The sequence below is a fragment of the Halichoeres trimaculatus genome, unplaced genomic scaffold (assembly GCF_033239565.1).
Source record: "Halichoeres trimaculatus isolate MK-OKI-2021-1 unplaced genomic scaffold, fHalTri1.1 fHalTri1_scaffold_17, whole genome shotgun sequence".
Lineage (NCBI taxonomy): Eukaryota > Metazoa > Chordata > Actinopteri > Labriformes > Labridae > Halichoeres > Halichoeres trimaculatus.
Genome location: NW_027437195.1, coordinates 18,473,746 through 18,491,811, shown reverse-complemented (window position 1 = coordinate 18,491,811; position 18,066 = coordinate 18,473,746). Strand labels below are relative to the sequence as shown.

The 18,066-nt window shown below is 41.5% G+C and overlaps 1 protein-coding gene across 4 annotated transcripts in view; it reads right to left on the bottom strand.

Annotated features, from left to right (window-relative positions):
* Positions 1-330: 330 nt before the first annotated feature.
* Positions 331-18,066, bottom strand: part of prkd3 (protein kinase D3) — a 51,373-nt gene continuing 33,637 nt past the window's right edge. For 2 of the 4 annotated variants that reach the window (XM_074692148.1, XM_074692149.1), the window contains 15 exons: positions 16,891-17,048; positions 15,850-16,045; positions 15,686-15,763; positions 15,170-15,356; positions 13,737-13,860; positions 13,361-13,438; positions 8,164-8,440; positions 7,121-7,173; positions 6,621-6,693; positions 6,386-6,492; positions 6,090-6,251; positions 4,504-4,602; positions 4,149-4,416; positions 3,602-3,687; positions 331-1,912 (listed from right to left, as the gene is read on the bottom strand). In XM_074692148.1, coding sequence (XP_074548249.1) covers positions 1,739-1,912; positions 3,602-3,687; positions 4,149-4,416; positions 4,504-4,602; positions 6,090-6,251; positions 6,386-6,492; positions 6,621-6,693; positions 7,121-7,173; positions 8,164-8,440; positions 13,361-13,438; positions 13,737-13,860; positions 15,170-15,356; positions 15,686-15,763; positions 15,850-16,045; positions 16,891-17,048 — 2,120 coding nt within the window. In that variant the 3' untranslated portion in view covers positions 331-1,738. The remainder of the gene's footprint in view (positions 1,913-3,601; positions 3,688-4,148; positions 4,417-4,503; positions 4,603-6,089; positions 6,252-6,385; positions 6,493-6,620; positions 6,694-7,120; positions 7,174-8,163; positions 8,441-13,360; positions 13,439-13,736; positions 13,861-15,169; positions 15,357-15,685; positions 15,764-15,849; positions 16,046-16,890; positions 17,049-18,066) is intronic. The other 2 variants (XM_074692151.1, XM_074692150.1) reach the window with 2 other exon arrangements.

Below are 18,066 nucleotides of genomic sequence, written 5' to 3'. Positions count from 1 at the left end.
CACCACCCTCTTTAACTATGTCATTACTCTGTTGTGGTGAGTGACTGGCTCTGCAAACTGCTTGGTGTGGTGCAACAATCACATCCAGCTGCTGAAAAATAGGACCCGACATGTGAAACCACTACACACACACACTCACTCACACAGGCTCACTCACTCGCATATCATGATGCAAGACACACCAAGCTACAGGCCAAGGCTACTGGCATACTTTGACTTTATGCACAGTCTGTGCAGCGTGCATAGTGAGGCAATGAAATCTAAAGTGAATTGTTGAAGTTTAGGTCAGACACACAAAGAGAGAACATCCTAGTTATTAAAAAGTTGGGATTTTATTCCGTTGGTATGTACTGAAATATACAAAACACTGACACCTGCCAATCCAGCGGCAACAAAGACAGGAAAAAGGACAACAGGAAACAGGAATGTACTCCCAAAACACACCAACAGAGCAAACTACAAAAGTGAAGTACTTCAAACTCCCATGTAACCATAATGGTGTCATACCAAGTTAATTCTTCACCCACTCTCCGTTCAAAGAGGCTTTTGATTTGGTCCAAAATACCTCGACAAAAATACTTTGTTCAATGTAACCAAAGATGGATGCTGCTGGAATTGCAGCACTTTGGATAAACTAAAAAGAGTCAAAAACACAGATTCCAGGAACTGGTGTGCATGGAAAGTCACATTACAACAAAAAAAAACAAGAAAGATACACAGAAACATGATGCTCCAGCTTAGAGTCCATGCTGATTCAGCTTCACCAGAGAAAAGTGGCTCCATTATTGCATTTACTGAACGTTACAGGTTTGGTCTTTTAGCTTTTCTTAAATGATCATTCAGAGAAAAATGAAAACATAGAAATATGATTTTTCAGTGAACATTGGTGACCTTCCTCAGGGAAAACTGGTCCATTTTGTATTCTGTTGGTGTTCACCAAACCTCTCATAGTGTTACTGGTAATAGTTGGAATTACCTGTTTGGGTTTGTTGAACTAAACCATTACAAAGCAGCTGACACTGCTCAACTTTCTGCTGAATTCACTGATTGAAGTTTCATACCTTTGCTGGAATCTAAGAAAGTGTTGTATCTCTGTAGCAGCGAATAGTGTTACTATTCAATTGCTATGTTCAGCGGTAATATAGTGCAAAGACCTACCACAATTAGAAAATACATTAAAAACATACACATATATGTGATGGTTCCAGTTTACTGTGATAGGACAGTCTCACAAACAGTTCAAAGATGAGAAAAAAAAACTCATGTTTTAAATTCTCAGGCTGTAGATCCCTTGTGATAATTGCCCTTTACTCCTGCAGTAAGCTCTCTTGGTTCCCCTTTCTCACTCATAGAAGAATCATATTGTTACCCAAGTGTGTTCAGTAACTGATCTATGAAGTTCGCTTTGCATATTTTAGTTTGAGATTGTTCTTGGAAATGAACCAAACTTGAGCAAATCCATGGAATGTTTTGATATTGTGCAAAAAGAAGATGAGCACTCTTCTCCACAGGCAGTTTCTCGATATGTCTCTGAACACATCTCCACCTGCACGCTGCATGTAGCTGAGGATCGGGCTGCAGTGTTTGTCTGGTTTCCTCTTTTAAAGCCCTGGAGAGTCATTCTCCCCTTGATTGGCTTCCTCTTCTGTTTCCACAACAAACAGTTTGGGATGGACAGTCTTAGCTCCCAAAGCTTGAGTGGCAGTTCTTGTCAAAGTGTAGTTGGACCCCGCAGCCACTAGGGGTCCTCTTCCATGTCGTCAAGGTTGGGAGCCATGATGAAGTGTTTGGGGTAAACAAGACTGTGCTCATCTGCAAACTCCTCCCAGCGTGCGTCGTCGCTCTCGTGGGTGATGTAGCGCTCGCCCCGCCGTGTCTCGAACTCCCTGAGGTCCAACCACGTCTGGTAGTCCTGAGGAAAGCAGACATGAGCATTAGCTTCAGTTCTGAACTAATCCCTTATAGCAACAGGCTTATGTTGCAATTTTGATTCAATAATAATAGGCTTGTAGCATTTTTAAGTCAGAAATACTTCAAGCGCATAGACAGGCCATGTGTTATCAGAATTAGGTTTTATTGCTAAGTTCATTTGCACATACAAAGTTGACTTGGTGTATTGGTGCTCAACATTTAACAGAGAAATAAAGTGAGACTAGCTACTACTTAAACAATACAGAGTTAGAAGCTGTGTACTTTTAAAAGAATCTAGAAAAATTTAAAACATAAAATATAAAAATGTAGAAAAATAAGAGTTTGTCTGTGAACAACATAACTCAAAAAGTAAAGAACGAATCTTGATGAAAATGTCTACAAACGTTCAAAATGGAATAAGGAAGAAGTGATTAAATTTTGGAGGTGATCTGGATCACCGTCTGGATCCAGGATTTTTTTAAAGGATTCTTTACCATTGTGAGATAGGGCTGTTTTCACCATATGTATATATAACTCCACGATAAATGGTCGGATTTCTTTGCAAAACAATGCAAGTCAAGGTCACCATAATTTCTGACTGATGTAACAGTACGATCCAGATCCTGGAAATATTCTGGATACTAAGATCTGGAATATGAAATATGTACTGGGTCATCATCATTTTCAACACTGTCAGGTAACAAATTATGGTACAAACCTGCAACTAACACCAAATTGTAGCAGTCTGCTGAAAGGGAGTATAACATTACAGTAAGACTAAAGTGTTGCGTCACAATCACAATATGCTTGGTGAAGGTCTGCGCTCTCTGACTGCTTTTCTAGTCTTACATCTAAGTAAGAAAAAAGCAGTTTTTTTTCTATAAGAGAATTTTTTTCTTAATGTGTTAACAGCATCATATTAGCAAAAGTCCCTATCACCTTACCCTACTCTTACTCTTACTAAAATAAATATCTTGAAGTCTGAACTACACTTCCCATAATTCTCAAAGGGTTGGAGTTACTGAGTGGGCAGCATCTGGAGTCTTTTTAAATCTGTTTGTAGTTTCATGTTTTTATTTGTTTACAATTTGGCTTCTTATTGACATCAGAAGACTTGCAGAATGATCTATTAAGAGTACACACATATCACTAATGTAGAAACAGCTTTCAGTGTTTGACTGCTGATGTAGATTTAGCCAGTGTAGATGGCTACACTGGCTTCCGGTCCCCAGCAGAATCGAATACAAGGTTTCCCTCCTCACTCACCAATGCATCCATGGACATGCCCCCCCCTACCTCAAAGAGCTTCTCACTCCACAACACTCATCACGCTCCCTCCGCTCCACAGACTCAAACCACCTCCTCCAGACACCCAGGTCTAGACTGAGGACCATGGGTGACAGGGCCTTCAGTGTTGCTGCACCCCGTCTGTGGAATGCCCTCCCTGATACCCTGAGGGCTCCACAGTCCACAGACTGTTTTAAAAGGAACCTAAAGACTTTCCTTTTTAACAAGGCTTTTGATTCTTCTTAGCTGTCGCTGTTTTAGATCTTTTTAACTGCCCTTTTTTTTTTTTTACTTGGAAGCCCTTTGAGATCTTTTGATGTAAAGGGCAATACAAATAAAATTTATTATTATTATTATTATTATTAGATTTAAAGATGTGATGATTATGATGAAATATTTTTACCTGTAACCAGGGGTGGCTGAGACACTTATCGACGCTGTACCTCTTCCTCATTTTCACTTGGAGAAGATTGTTGATCAGATCTGTGGCTGTTAAAAAGACAATGTGATCTGAATTAATCAAGTGAGCTTAAAAGATAAATCATCAAGCTGACATTATATGTGAGGATGTGACTTTTAAAGGTGAAACACCCTAAAAGTATCACACTTCAAAGTAAGAGCATAACAAGAAAAGCAGAGGCTACTGTTGCTGGTTTACAGAACATTAGCACCAGCACCTCTGTTATGTTTTTCACCTAGAGATACTGTTCAGACTGTACGTGGGAGGAGCTGCAGCTTGGGCAGTTCTGAAAGTGATTCATATCAACCGCATACAAAGAAAAGCAAAGTTCAGAAAACCCAGACGAGTAGGTGGGATGGCGGGGTCGGGGGGTTCTGCGGCTACAGGTCTGAGTATCAGTTTGACAATAAACTACTGGTGCAACCAACGCAATAAGTTTAACACTGGTGATGGTTTTCATATTGACTCTTTGGCTAGCAACTTTTCTTACCCTCTGCAGAGATGTCCTTCCAGGGAGTCGGGGGGTACATAAATGCAGCGTTCTGGATCTGATCATTAATGTCCTCGTCTTCATTAAAAGGAAACGTCCCGCTCAGACTGACGTAGACAATAACTCCCACTGACCACATGTCTAAGGAGCGGTTGTAGCCTTTACTGCGCAGCACCTCTGGAGCCAGGTAAGCTGGGGTGCCCACTACAGACCGCCGGAACGACTTCTCGCCAATGATGCGGGCAAAGCCAAAGTCACACAGCTTCACCTGAGTGAAGACGCAAAATGTTGTCAAAGAATATTCACATATCTGAGCAAAACCAAGAAATATATGCACAAATGTTTGTGTTTTTACCTGAGGAAAGGGCTCTGCTGAAGCCAGGAGAACATTCTCAGGCTTCAAGTCACAGTGAACAATATTTTTGAAATGCAGATGTCTCAGAGCCACCAGAATCTGTTGAAAGCAAAAGTCAGAAAGCCCACAGTCAGTTCAAAAACTCCACATGAAAATACTCCAGAGTCTAAGTGTTTTATAAACAGACTGATGTTTGTATAATCTAAGCAACAGAATTTATGTTGCTTTCATATGGAAAAATAACAGCAGTCTAAGCATAAAAGCCGCCTTAAACACTTCCATCCTGACCAGTACCTTAGCATAAAGACATATGATCTCATGATCCCATCTGTACTCATAGGGCCTGGTGTGAGCCTGTGCTGCATACATGTCTGCCTATGGCCCCGACCCAAAACCACTGTGCGCCTGGCTTCTTTACCCTGACCCTAACGTTGACAGAAGTCCTCGCGGCCACATCAGAGCCAGGCCTGCCGCTGCTAATGGGGCTCTTGTTAATGGCTCTGCTCCTGTTGCGACGAGGGATCCAAAGCGGCTCAGGGGCCTGCTGCTCTTCTAATCAAGCCACAAAGCTACCAGCACACTGCAGGCTATGATCCCCAGCCAGAGAGGAGGCCGCGATGCCATGCAGACGGATCCCATAAACAATTCCCCCCAATCAGCTCACCACAAGAATAAACATAGCTTGGAGCTGGAAAAGATGCTCGTGCACACCCCAAAAATAAGGAAGAAGAAAAAAGAGGGGGAGAGAACTCTTCTTTATGTAAAACGCACTGAAGGGAAAGTTTATTCAGCAATATTTGATTTAAAATGATATAAATATAAATCTGACAGGTGATCAAACCCATGCTATAAACCAGGGTCCCCAAACTTTTTCACACCAGGGCCAAAAAACCTTTCCCTTCTCTGATGGGGGACCAGGGTCAGTTTGTAAAAAAAAATGTGACGATCGCAGAGGTGTCCAAATGTAAGTATTTATTGTTTCCCAGAAAGCCACACATAACCAAATATTAACAACCCTTTCTGGGATCTTGACAGGAAAAAAAATCTGAAAATAAATAATAACAGTATTAATGAAATATATAACACTGTTTATGAAATAAATAAAAACTAAACAACCCTTTTTAGTTTTTTTACAGAAAAAAAGACCATGAAATATTAACTTTCTCGTAGACACCACTGTTTGCAGCTCTCTGCTTTAATTAACTTCACTGTGAAAACCAGAGAGCAAGCAGGCTAAGAAACCTAACTAAGTGATACAACACCTACCAGCACAATACATTTCACTACCAGTATGGTTGTATAACAGGACATTTTTTTAATGGAGGGGTTTCAGATCCAGCACAAACTGCAGAAGGGTGGAATAGAAAGTTACGTTCTATGCATGTGTAAGTCTCGATCATGTGGCCAGACAGAAAAAAAAAAAATCATAATGCGCCTCTGGTATTGTTCAGGGGGCCGGGCAAAATGTGGAGGCGGGCCATAGTTTGGGGACCACTGCTTTAAACTTTAAATCAGGAGGAGAGAACTTGAATCTCAGTGCCTCAAACTGAGAGAAGCTAAGGGAAAGGTATCCCTGTAAGACCCACCTGTGTGACTAAGAACTTGGTGATCCGCTCGGGCAGCTTGCTTTTTTCACTTGACAAAATCATCTCCAGCATGTCGCCATGCAGCTTCTCCATGACAACAAACACCCGCTCCGGTGTCTCAAACATACACTCCAAGTTGACAATACCTGGGTGATGCAGATTCTGTGGAAAAGACGAGTAACAGTGAGTCTGATGATTCAGGATTAGAGACGGACAGACAGATTTGTCTCTATAGCAAGTCCATGACCGTGTAATGATTTGATTTCATTTGGCTTTATTAGAAGTCAGTTCATTACCTGTAATATGGCCACCTCATTCCTGAGCTGGCTCTCCTGCTTGGTAGGAAATCTCATCTTATCAATAACCTTGATGGCCACGTCTCTGCCGCTTTTTCTGTGCTTCCCTGGAACGTTATGAAACATGAAATATGAATAACGTTAAGTTAACTGCAGCAAGTTGAAAACAACCCACATTCTATGAAATTTTGTTTTATAAAATGTTAGTGGTTCCATATGAAAATGTGAAACATACCTCCATACACGATGCCAAACTGGCCTGATCCCAGAACCTCATCAGAGAATATTTGGTAAACTGAGGCAATATCCTGTGCACAGATAATGTGAACAGTTACTCTTGTGTTTAACTCTTTCTGCTTTAACATTTATGTGATTTTCCATGCTGGCACTGGGAATGGGTTGATATTTACTTAATCGAAACCCCAAAGCGAATACCGCACTTCCAAAATGTCTTCTGGAATTGCCAAAGATGTCTTTATATTTAACTTTCACTCAATGCAGAAATGAAACTAAGACAAACATCCCTTCACCAAAAGAAAAAAAAAGCATGTTTTGCAGCTTCCTCTTTGTTTGCAGCATGAAAGCTTCTGCTGGAGTTACTGGTACAGAAACAGTCGAATACCATTTCTGACTTGACCACAACGGCTATTTTATTAGCTCATGAAGGCGTGCAAGTGCAGATTGTGCTGGGAAATTAAGCAAGAGCGCCCTGAGGAATAAAGAAGCCCCACTCACCACGTTCTCCTGTATCTGGCTGTTGGACACAGATATACTGATGGAGAGCTCTTCTGGAGAGAAAAACACATAATGTTCTAACATCTATCATCACAAAACAGCACTTAACCCATGAAATACATTTCCAGTGAATCCTTATGTAACTGTAATGTGAGTATATATTTTTTTTACACAACCTTGAGGCAGATTCCAGCTGCATGCAATAAGTAACAGCCCCACAAATGAAGCGTTTTATTACATGATTAATTGGCCATAAATCTGATCAGGGGAGTTATGCATGACCGAACAGTGAAAGTATTCAATGCATTTCATAACAGGGAATTGGGGCAGCCGCTTGGCCAACTCTGCATACTCGCATATGAGTAAGATAGCTGATAATAAAAGCAAGAAGACAACATATGATGAGATCATTCAGCTAATGTTACACCTATCTATTGGTTTAACAAGAAATAACCACACAAAAACATCAATATTTGTGAATCCTGACTCAATAGATTAATGACAACAGAACACTTGTGAAAAGCTTAATGTCATACAAGAAGAGGGGAATTCTGTGACTTCCTCCTCCAAACCAACGCTCAAATGATGCTCTCCTGCTAACACGTTTGACTCTCGTGTGATTCTCTCTTGTGAAAACCATATTCATTGAAAAGGATGTGAAATAAAAGGCAACAAGCTTCAAAACAAGCCTTGTGTTTGTTGGACTTCTGCCACTCTGAGAAAATATCACTTCTGTCCCGACAATAGGAGCTACTCTCAGTTTCTGCACAGTCAGGTCTGTTCATTTGTCATCTCCAGACAGTGACTTGCTTCACAGCCTTTGACCTATAAACACTAACACTGGGGTTTTTCCTGACAGTATAAAGCTGCGCGGCACAACAGACTTTCTTTTCTGACCACTTAAGCCAAGGTAAGTGAAAACTGTTAAACTGACTGTTGTGGAAAACCAGGCCTTTATGCAAATACTCCTCCTGACTTATTGAAATACAAAATCTGTCATTGTGTTTTTAAAAAAGGTAAGAGAGCTGCAATTTTCTACTCACTATGATCTTTGCCCTGACCAGCAGCACTGGCCACGCTGGGCTGAGGGGTAACAGGCATCAGGGCCTGTCTGATGGCCTTCTCCCAGCCCTGAGCCACCTCCATGCCCACTCCAGAGGCAGCCAGAGCCGGGCTGTGGTAGAGACTGCAGTTGTTTTCCCCAACATAGTAGACCATGGTGGCGGTGATGATCTCAAAACAGTGTGGGTTGCTTCCCTGGGCCAGATTACTGTAGTCTCTGGACTGTTCTACCTGCAGGATCTCAGAAAGAGGGATTTCCTGTGGGAGGAGTGATGGACAGAGATTACTACTAATATCAAAAAATGAAGAAAACAAAACATTCTGTGATACTGGAATAAAAAAGAATGTTATTTTAATAGAAAAATTACAAAAAATGGGGTACCTTTCACATTTGAAATGATACCGTACAAGTGCCTGATACCTGGCAATTAGTACCAGTACCCAATGGTACCAATTTTCGATACTTTTTTATGTTTATGTGGTAAATAATATCAATTTGTTTGATAATAGAATGTTTTTTTTTTTTTTCAATTTAACATATTAATTCTTCAATATAAAACCTTATAATGCTGTGTTCGTGTCCAGCGTGAAAAATCTCCTACTCTTCCACCCCCTCACAGTCACAAACCTAAACATGGTACCATTCGATTTTTTGTGAATTGGTACCCAGAACTTAAGACAAAATTTGGTTGGTACCTATTAAAGTACCTAATTTGGTACCTATCCCTAGTCCCATGAGAGATGGACGTAAACATGCATCTTTATTTCTACTTGCATGCCATAATGCACAATACAAATCCAAATTTCCCAGTTTAGCAGGTGGGAAATACCCTAATTGAAGTTAAATGCATAATAATTTTTGATTCACAATTAACTTGAAAATGTAAACAAATAAAATAATGAATAAAAATTCAATAGATTTTTCTCTGCTGAGTCAACAAGCCTCCTAATTAAAAAGGTAGAAGTCACACACAAGTAAAACAGAATGTAATAGATGCACATCTTAAGGATGAACCGTACATACTTAAAATAAAACATAACTATACAGACAATGATACAAAAAGACACACTCACACTTCCAAAGTCTCAGAGCCTGATTGGTGTAATCACAGAGATGATTAAGTAGTCCCTACTAATCGAACTTTCTCTTTTACTCCACTGTCTCTTGTGAAAGAGGACAGTCAGAGTGCGCTTTAATACCCTCTTCCCCTTCACAGTCACTGTCAAATCAAAGAGAGGAGGGAGGGTTGAACAATTTAAAAACACAAAGAATTTCCAGCCAATGGGGGCTCACAGAGGCACACGCTGTCCCCTCCGCGTGGCTCACCACAGAGTATCAGATGAAGTGCTTGTGGTTAGCGGGGCTGGGTCACGTGAGCCGGGCCTGCGGCGGCTCAAGTGCTCTGGTTCCCTGATTACAAGGCAGGGGCAGCCAGAGGCCCCATCTGAGCACAAGCTGCTGGCGCTACCGCCAGCCACGGAGACGAAAGACACGGCAACTACTGCTCCCCAGCAGGGTAGTAGTGTGAGTGGGTGTGTGTGTGGGGTTTGGTGCTACATTGGAGTGTGACAGGACTCAATCTCGCAGAGACAGAGAGAAGCCCCCTCACCCCATAAAAGGGTCTTCAGAGAAAGCCACAAGTACAGGGGTCTCGACTTCAAACGAGGAGCTGTTATAGCTTCCAAATGGTGCAAATGGCTGCCATGCCTGGCAAGCGGGCCACCACGCGACCACCACTAATCAGATTGGAGGTATAAAGAAAAGAGGAAAAGGGGAGGACAGTGGCCACATAATGATGAGCAACAGGCAAGAAATGAAAGGAAAATGCCCTAGACAGGCAGCTTCCCGGATACAGATTGAGCACATGGAGAATCTGTGGTTTGGGGGGAAAAAAAACCTCTTTTCTATTATTTATGCAGAAACACAGTTATCTGTCATGTGGATAGAAATATGAAAGTCTGAAGCAACAGACATAGGACGAAAACCCTCTAACCCAGAGTCGACATTTACAGCTAGCCTACAATTAGCCTCCAGAAGGTCTTAAACATTGCCAAGTGCCAAGTTGATAATAAAGAACCACATAAAGCTGCCTGTAAACACACCCTGAGGAGTTGGTCCCTGCTTAGGTTTCTTTTGCAAGACTTTAGTGGCAGGGTCTGCAGGGTGTGACAGAATAATGAGGAGAGAGGAGTCAGAGCACCGAGTCTTTTTCAAGCTTGTGTAACATCCATCCATTTCTTTCATGTCAGAAAGAGACGATGAGAAGAGCGCACAGGAGTGTGGACACAGCTGTGCAGAAAAACCACCTGTTGGAGACACACACACTCAGAGGGAACGTGTTGGATCACAAACTGGAAACTGCTGCGTACTGCGCACCAACACAACTCTGACCACAGCTCCAGGAGGTGTTGCAGTCTCAAAACACACACAGGGACATGAACAATAAAATGAGTTACATCCCCCACCCTTAACCATACACACACACACACACACACACACACACAAGCAGTGACACACATGTGGAAGTCTTTACCTTGAAGGCTGTCAGTCCCGCCCACAGCCCTCACTGTGTAATTACTGTGCTTTTAAGCTCCTGTGGCAGTGAGTACAATGCCGATACTGAGCGGGAAGTGTCAAACACTCTAAAAACTGATTGAACACATCACTACAAAACAAACACCTCATTTCCCAAATGCTGTGGAAGATACCTTTCATCCCTGTCAAAACTCCCTCAAACGTCTGTTACATTTGATGGACAAAAGCTACACATGACGACTGATAGTGAAACAGTCCTTTCACTTCGAGTGAAGAAGAGATGCAGCCGCAGGGTAAAAAAAACACAGGGGAAGTTTCAGTGGACTGAACTGACCTCAGCATAGTTTACAATTGCAACACGGCAGCTCTCAGGTTGAGTCACACAGATACCATTGGTTAGTCCTGATTTACATACCCCTCATTGAAAAGACAGACAACCTGGACGTGAAAATGACATCTCCACAGCAACTTAACATCACAGCTCTTAAGATCACAACAAAAGAACAGAGCTGAAATTTTCATGCTGTAGAAAATTTACCTGAGAGTCATCGGGTGATTCTGGGGAATCAACGTATTCTAAGCTGCTGTCTCAGTGTGACTTCTTTAGTAGTTTGAGTTTTGTTTCCATTTGTGGTAGCAAAAAAAATGGATCGTAACTGATTTGGTACTAAAGTGAACTTCAGCATGTGTTCATTACCCCCACCAAGGAGGTAATTTCTGTTTGTCTGTGAACAACATAACTCAAAAAGTAACAAACGGATCTTGATGAAGTTTTCAGGAAATGTTTAAAATGGGATAAGGAAGAAGTGATTCAGTTTTTAGGTGATCCGGATCACCGTGTGGATCCAGGATTTTTTTAAAGGATTCTCTATCATTGTGAGATAGGGTTGTTTTCACCATATGTGTATATAACTCCACCATAAATGGTCAGATTGCTTTGCAAAACAATACAAGACAAGGTCACCATAATTTCTGACAGATGTAAAAGTACGATCCAGATCCTGTAAATATTCTGGATACTAAGATCCAGATTATAAAATATGTACAGGGTCATCATCGTACAAACCTGCAACTAACACCAAATTTTAGCAGACAGTCTGCTGAAAGGGAGTATAACATTAAAGTAAGACTAAAGTGTTGGTGACATTCATAATATGCTTGATGGAGGTTTGCGCTCTCTGACTGCTTTTCTAGTTTGCTTTGGTTTGTGGCAGTTTTACATTCTTAATCGGAAAAAAAGACTCGTTGCCAGAGCAGATTTTTTTTCAGTGGTGTATGTAAAATGCAGAAGTAGTTACTGTTGTTTGTGTTGAACAATTTAGAGGCAGAGACATTTGGATGCAGGTGTCCTGCTTAATGTGCTTTTAATTTTTGGTGGCTTTTGACAAAATGACCTCTTCCAGTCAGTTACGTCTATAACTGGTAGTCAGATAAACTGTGGATGTTTATTTTGTATCGTGCTTGTATGAATAGCTTTGTCTGTCAGAAGCTCTGTGCTCTTTGCTGCTGTCTATTTTGGCCAGAACATTGAGGAAAAGGGTAAAATAAAATAAAATACATCATTTAAACATTTAATTTTGCTCCGGTTTGTTTATGGACGATATATAAGTATTTCAGCAAACGTGGGTCTCACAAATGCTGTTTTGTGTGACACTTAAGTGAGACAATAAACTGAATATGAGGGGCCATGATTTTCCAAGCCCAGGATCAACACAGCACGGTGTATACTATGAGTTTCACACCTTTCTTTAAAAAATACTGACTTTACCCAGAAGGGCTGCTTGTCTTAACATAAAGCAAAATTCTACGACTTTTTCAACTTTTTCCTGCCATCCCCCTGGTAAAGTTTCTGAAAGTGTTCAGGGTGAGCTAATGTGTGAACAGCAGGTAAAGGTCAGGAAATTCACCATGACTCAGTGAGCAGCGTGCAGTCCTGTTCATGTTGAGAGGAGTTTTTCTGCTTTGTTGTCTTTACTGATCACTTCAGTTAATTTAATTTGTTAAGTAGGAAATACCCTTATGCTCTGATAAAAGTCACATAAGACAGACCTCTCCTCCGCTGCCACTGAGCATGCCCCCTCACCTGATGGAGCCAATGTATTTTAAACTGAGGATGCATGTGTAAAAGTTCCTATAAATGTCAGAAAATCCTGAATAATCTCAGCAATTTCAGGAGTCATAAGAAAGGGGAAAACCACTTCTTGGTTTGCACAAAAAAACAAAAACATACACAACCTTTGCTATCTCTGTAAAAGTGCACTACCTGGAACAGACAGTGCAAATTGATGGCTGCGTGTTCAGGGGTAAAATAAAAGTAAGATAAAACTGTAAAAGAATAGAAAGCATGACTGAAGCACAAACAAGTTTTTAAAGCAGGATCTTTTAAAGTGACGAAGCCCTTACATGTACAGCTGCAAAGCCCATATACACACTCCACTGCTAAATCAGGACTGGAACCAGAGGCAGTCTGAACGCCATCTAGTGTGGGTTGTGCATAGTGGACTAAAAAGTAACTCAGAGAACCTCACTTTAAACATGTACAAATCTAGACGAGCTTTCCCTTTAAAAAAGTGTTGCTGTTTTTTAGAGACTGAGGAAAGAGACGTGATGCTCCTACAAGATGGCAGAGATAATGTGCTTACTTTGTAAAACTTTGCCCCGGTGTCGTTCTGGAAGAGACTCAGACTCTTGCTGTCCAGCCTCCAGTAATGTCTTTTCCTCTGTTGAAAAAGGGAAAAGACACCAAATCAGTCCAAAGTCAGCGAATCAAAAAACCAACAAAGATCCCCATACTTTAAGGTAGGAATGTTAGATACCACTTTTTGTTGTTGATGTTGTTCTAAATAGAAACTGATACATATCTGACATATTTAAGTATTGCAACCAGGAATATACTTCTGTGCTGAATTTAACACATGTGAACAGCTTTGAAGGAGGAATTTACCCCTGCATGCTGGCTAAGCACAGCCCATTTCTGAACGGGGTCATCTTTGGAGCTCTAGGGGTTATCAATCTTACCAGGTTGTCCCTGCTTGTATAATGAACCATCCAGCCCTCCTTCACCATCGTGGAGCTCCGCCTCTTGGTGTGTTTGATGGACTGGACCACCCGCATCAGAGGGATGTTGCTGCTAGTTGAAGGGCTAAACACAGATAGAAGGTCAATTTATTTCTCTCTCAGATCAAAACAATTAAATGAAACTGAAAGATTCAATTTGCCTTTAAGTCAGTGTGTTAAACCTCTTACATCTTTGCCGCTGAGAAGCAGAAGCAGAAGCATAACAACTGGATAGTAAGATCTGGGGCCTGTGCCAGGATGCAGGATTTGTGGTTTAAAGATTATTTAGGGGTTAACTACAGGTTTTCTGTACTTCAGAGGTGGTTTACTTCTTACTGGGATAGAGACAAATTTATATCCCCATTGTGTTGATCACAGAGCTCTGTGAGCTTTTTGAGTAAGACATAAAGGAGAGAGACCAGTAGGAATCGTCTTTATATCTACCCCTATGATCTGTCATGACAAAGAACTACAAAAGTTTGTCAAAATGTTTTCCCAAAATCACATTTTGACAAAGAATAAAACAGAATAACAGCAGAAACTTGATTTAGTTCTTTAAGGTGGGGTCTGTAGGATTTTCCTAAAAACATAGGAATTCAACTTTAACAGGATTAGTCCTGCTCAGTTGATTCTTAAGGGCTTCTAAACATGTGTGTCAGTGTCTGTGTCTGCCTAAGCCACCTCCTCAGCCTGTATGTTGATGTTTTGGTTACATCGAGACGTTTCTTGGCAGAGCGTAAGCATGGTTACATCAGCTAATCACAGTGCGCAAGTGACTGTGTGTTGATGATCATGAGTGAAAGAAGCCATTCAGCATTCAGAGGGGCTATGATAGTGGACGTAGCATGGAGGAAGAAAGACACAACCAAACCACTTTAGAGGATAAATGAAAGCCCATTGAAAGCCACAGTTTTTTCTGTTCTTGTCAGTTCTTCCTTCTTTTTGTCCCTGTTGATTTTAAGGGGCTGTTAACACGACAACGATTTTAGGGTGAAAGGCAAAAGTATTGTTGAGCTTTGGCCTCGTGCTTACACGGCATTTGGTTTTCCTAATCATGTTGAGTCAGGATGCTAAGCATGATCTCTTTTGTCAGGGTTGGTGAAGTCAGCCAGCAAAGGGAACCCAGATTAACCATAATGGGGAAGTTTCCTTTTATTTTATTTCCCTTCACCCAATCAGTTCCTGTCACCTTTGTAAATACTGCTCAATAGAAGACAAATGCAAAGATACAAATATAATAGCACAAGTGACAAGCTGACATTAAAGGGGACCTTCATCCTGACAAGAAAGGAAACACCGCCACCTACACATCATAAGTAGAAAATCTACAATAGTATCAGGCACCAGTAAAAATGCTGAATTCAAAGTTAAATTATAAAACTGCTTCTCCCTACCTAATAGCCTTTATGGGCTCTTCATCCTTCTCCCTGTCCAAGAGAGGGGAGTCCATGTCAAACATCCTCTCATCTGGGGTGGAGGGTTCCTCTGGGTCATCCAGTCCTCTGCCTCCATCCATGTCGTTACTGTCCACCTCCATAGTATCCATGGTGGTGTCAGAGTCTGGGCCAGGGCTGGCAGGCTCTACATGTGAATCAAAAACATTTTTAAAAATCGATCATTCTGGAGGTAGGATGGTGCCTTCCAACATTACATCCTACACAACTGTAGAAGAGGTGTTGACCCTGAATCTGTAATCTCTAGAAGGAGGGGTCAGACTCTAAAAAAGTGTCTTAGGTTCACTTGCTTTTTTGCAGATAAGAGCACAGTAAACTTTGATGTACCAGACTTCGCTCAGCTCCAGTGGATTTTTTGAGTGCTTCCAAACTCTACAGATATTTTTATGAAGTCTTTGGGAAGCATTAAAACTCTTCTTCTGGCTCAGGTCTGGACTTCTCTGTCCTCAAACTTACCTCCATTGAAGTCCACCTCGCCTAAACAGTCCCTCGGTACCTTTGAAGCACATCGCTTATGGCAGTTGAATCTACAATCTGACAGATGAAATAAAAAAGATTGAGTCACTTGAGTTCAAATTGTAACTAATCTCTATGTTTGACAGTTGACCAGTTTATCCTACCTTTACACTGCATGCCCTGCCGAAAAAGCCCTTTGAGCAGACGTTTGCAGTACTGGCAGATGGTGGGACGAGTGTAGGTGTGGATGGCAAAAGTGTGAGGCACCTTGACCCGCCCCAGCACCATCTTCTCCATCCAGATAGGCCTGCCACTCCAGGACAGGATCCTCTTCCCTGCTTCCTGATGGGACTTCTGCTGCTGTGTTGGAAGGATGGAAAAAATGGAGGGGGGAGATAAAGAAGAATTAAAAACTATTCGCAGGAAGAGGACAGAATTAAAGAAAAGCAGCCTCAAAGACAGTATTCTGATTGATAGGGAGAGACAGGGTGAATAACGCCATGGCAATAGATAAAGAAAGTGGAAGAGGGAATGGGAAATCTGTCATTATGAGTTAGCATGGCTTTGAGTAGTTAAGACAATCCAAGCAGTCAAAAACCTCCTATTAGGTTTGTCAAATTTCACCACATATGTACATTCAGCCCCTGTTTTATTTGAATTAATCAGCCACTCTGGAAGCCCCTGACAGAAATGGGAAGGACAGGCTCTTCATTTTTGCCAAAAAGTGAGAGGATTCATAAACTTGGACTTTCAGTGTCATTAGCATAATTACTTTTCCTGATGACCTTTTTGTGGGGACACGGACAAGAAGGGAATATTCCAGCGCAGACTTATGCAAAGGCTGTTTCATAAGAGCTCACAGAGGATCTCTCCACAGAGCAATGTGCTGCTCAATTCAATTTTCTGCATCAGTGCTGTTCGACAACAGGGCCCAAGAGAGTCACCCGTGGAAAAGAGCCAAATTTGATAAGTTTAGACACGTTTAGCAGTTGAGACAAAGCTTGTGAGCAGCATGCCGATTGACTGCCTCGGGTTCTCGGCCAGTTCACCTGGCTTCAGTTTGAGTTCTCATGACATCTTAGATTCCAGCAAACTCACTTTCTCCATGAGGGTTTAACGACGATTTCCAGCTCTTCACCCTTTCACTGCCCACTTTTCCCTGTCTTCCTCACATTTGTTAATTTCCTCCACTAATCAGGACTCACCTCATCCAGGAACACCACAGCATTCTCTGCAGGTGCTGGTCGGGGTACAGACAGGGAGGGTCCAGGGAGAGAAACATTGGACAGACGCCTTTTCCTCACTCCAGTACAGTTGTTTGGGATCTTAAAGGCACAGCGCTTGTGGTAGTTTAACCCACATCCTGAAAGTATGAACACACAAATGTTGTAAGGTTACTCAAACTCAGGGAGTGTAAATGCTAGCGATGTCTCTGCATCAGCCTGTGAGGTGATAACGGTTTCGGAAAAGTGTTTGTTCCACGGAGCAGCCCCACCAGGAAGAGAGTTCAAAATGGGAATGCATGTCATTGAATGTGTTACTGTGAAATAAATCAAATTACAGTTCAAAAATAACCTTACTTGTTCCCAATTGACCTGATAATGAAGTTAGTTTAATTACATTCTGATCCAGACAGAACAGACAATGAACTGTTAGTCCCTAAAAATCACATCGTCTTCACCTGAATATTTCCTAGTATGAGTGATACAACAGGAAGAGCCTTACTTTTCTAACTGTGAGGTTGTAGAGTAGCTTTTTTTCCGTGCAATAGTGATGATTACCTGTTGATATGTAAGTAGGCCTGACCTGTTTTGACCCTTTTTGAGCCAGGCTCTGAGGAAGTCCATGCTTTAGAGACAGACTCGTGAATTTGCCAGCTGATTGGGCTGATTTCGGAATGATTGGTCATTGTCAACAAATGTCCACGCTCACAAAGCTGATTTAAAAACATAAACACCAGTCCGTGCAGTGTTTCATATAAAATGTGTAATGGCAGGATGAATAATGCGGCTGGGACGATATGCTAGTCTTGCGATTTCATTCTATTACAATTTTTGGGGTGCTGATTTGATTTGAATTTCATTTTCATTATTTGTAAACTCAACATTCAAACTGGGCTCCTCCTCCTTGGCTCAGTGCCAGTGGCAGCACACACTACCACCTGTAGCATTGCATTTCTATGTGGGAGACACAAGAGCTGTGCGCCTGACTTAGCATGTTAACTCATACCTGTCTAGCAGAAAGCTAACTCACACCTCTCTTCGTCTCGTGCTGCTCTCCAAGTTCCTCCAACATTCTTCAAAAATTACCATTTTTGTGTTTAGTTTGCTTTTTTAACACCAGATCATGTGAAAAAGTTAAATGATGATAAAGTCTACAGA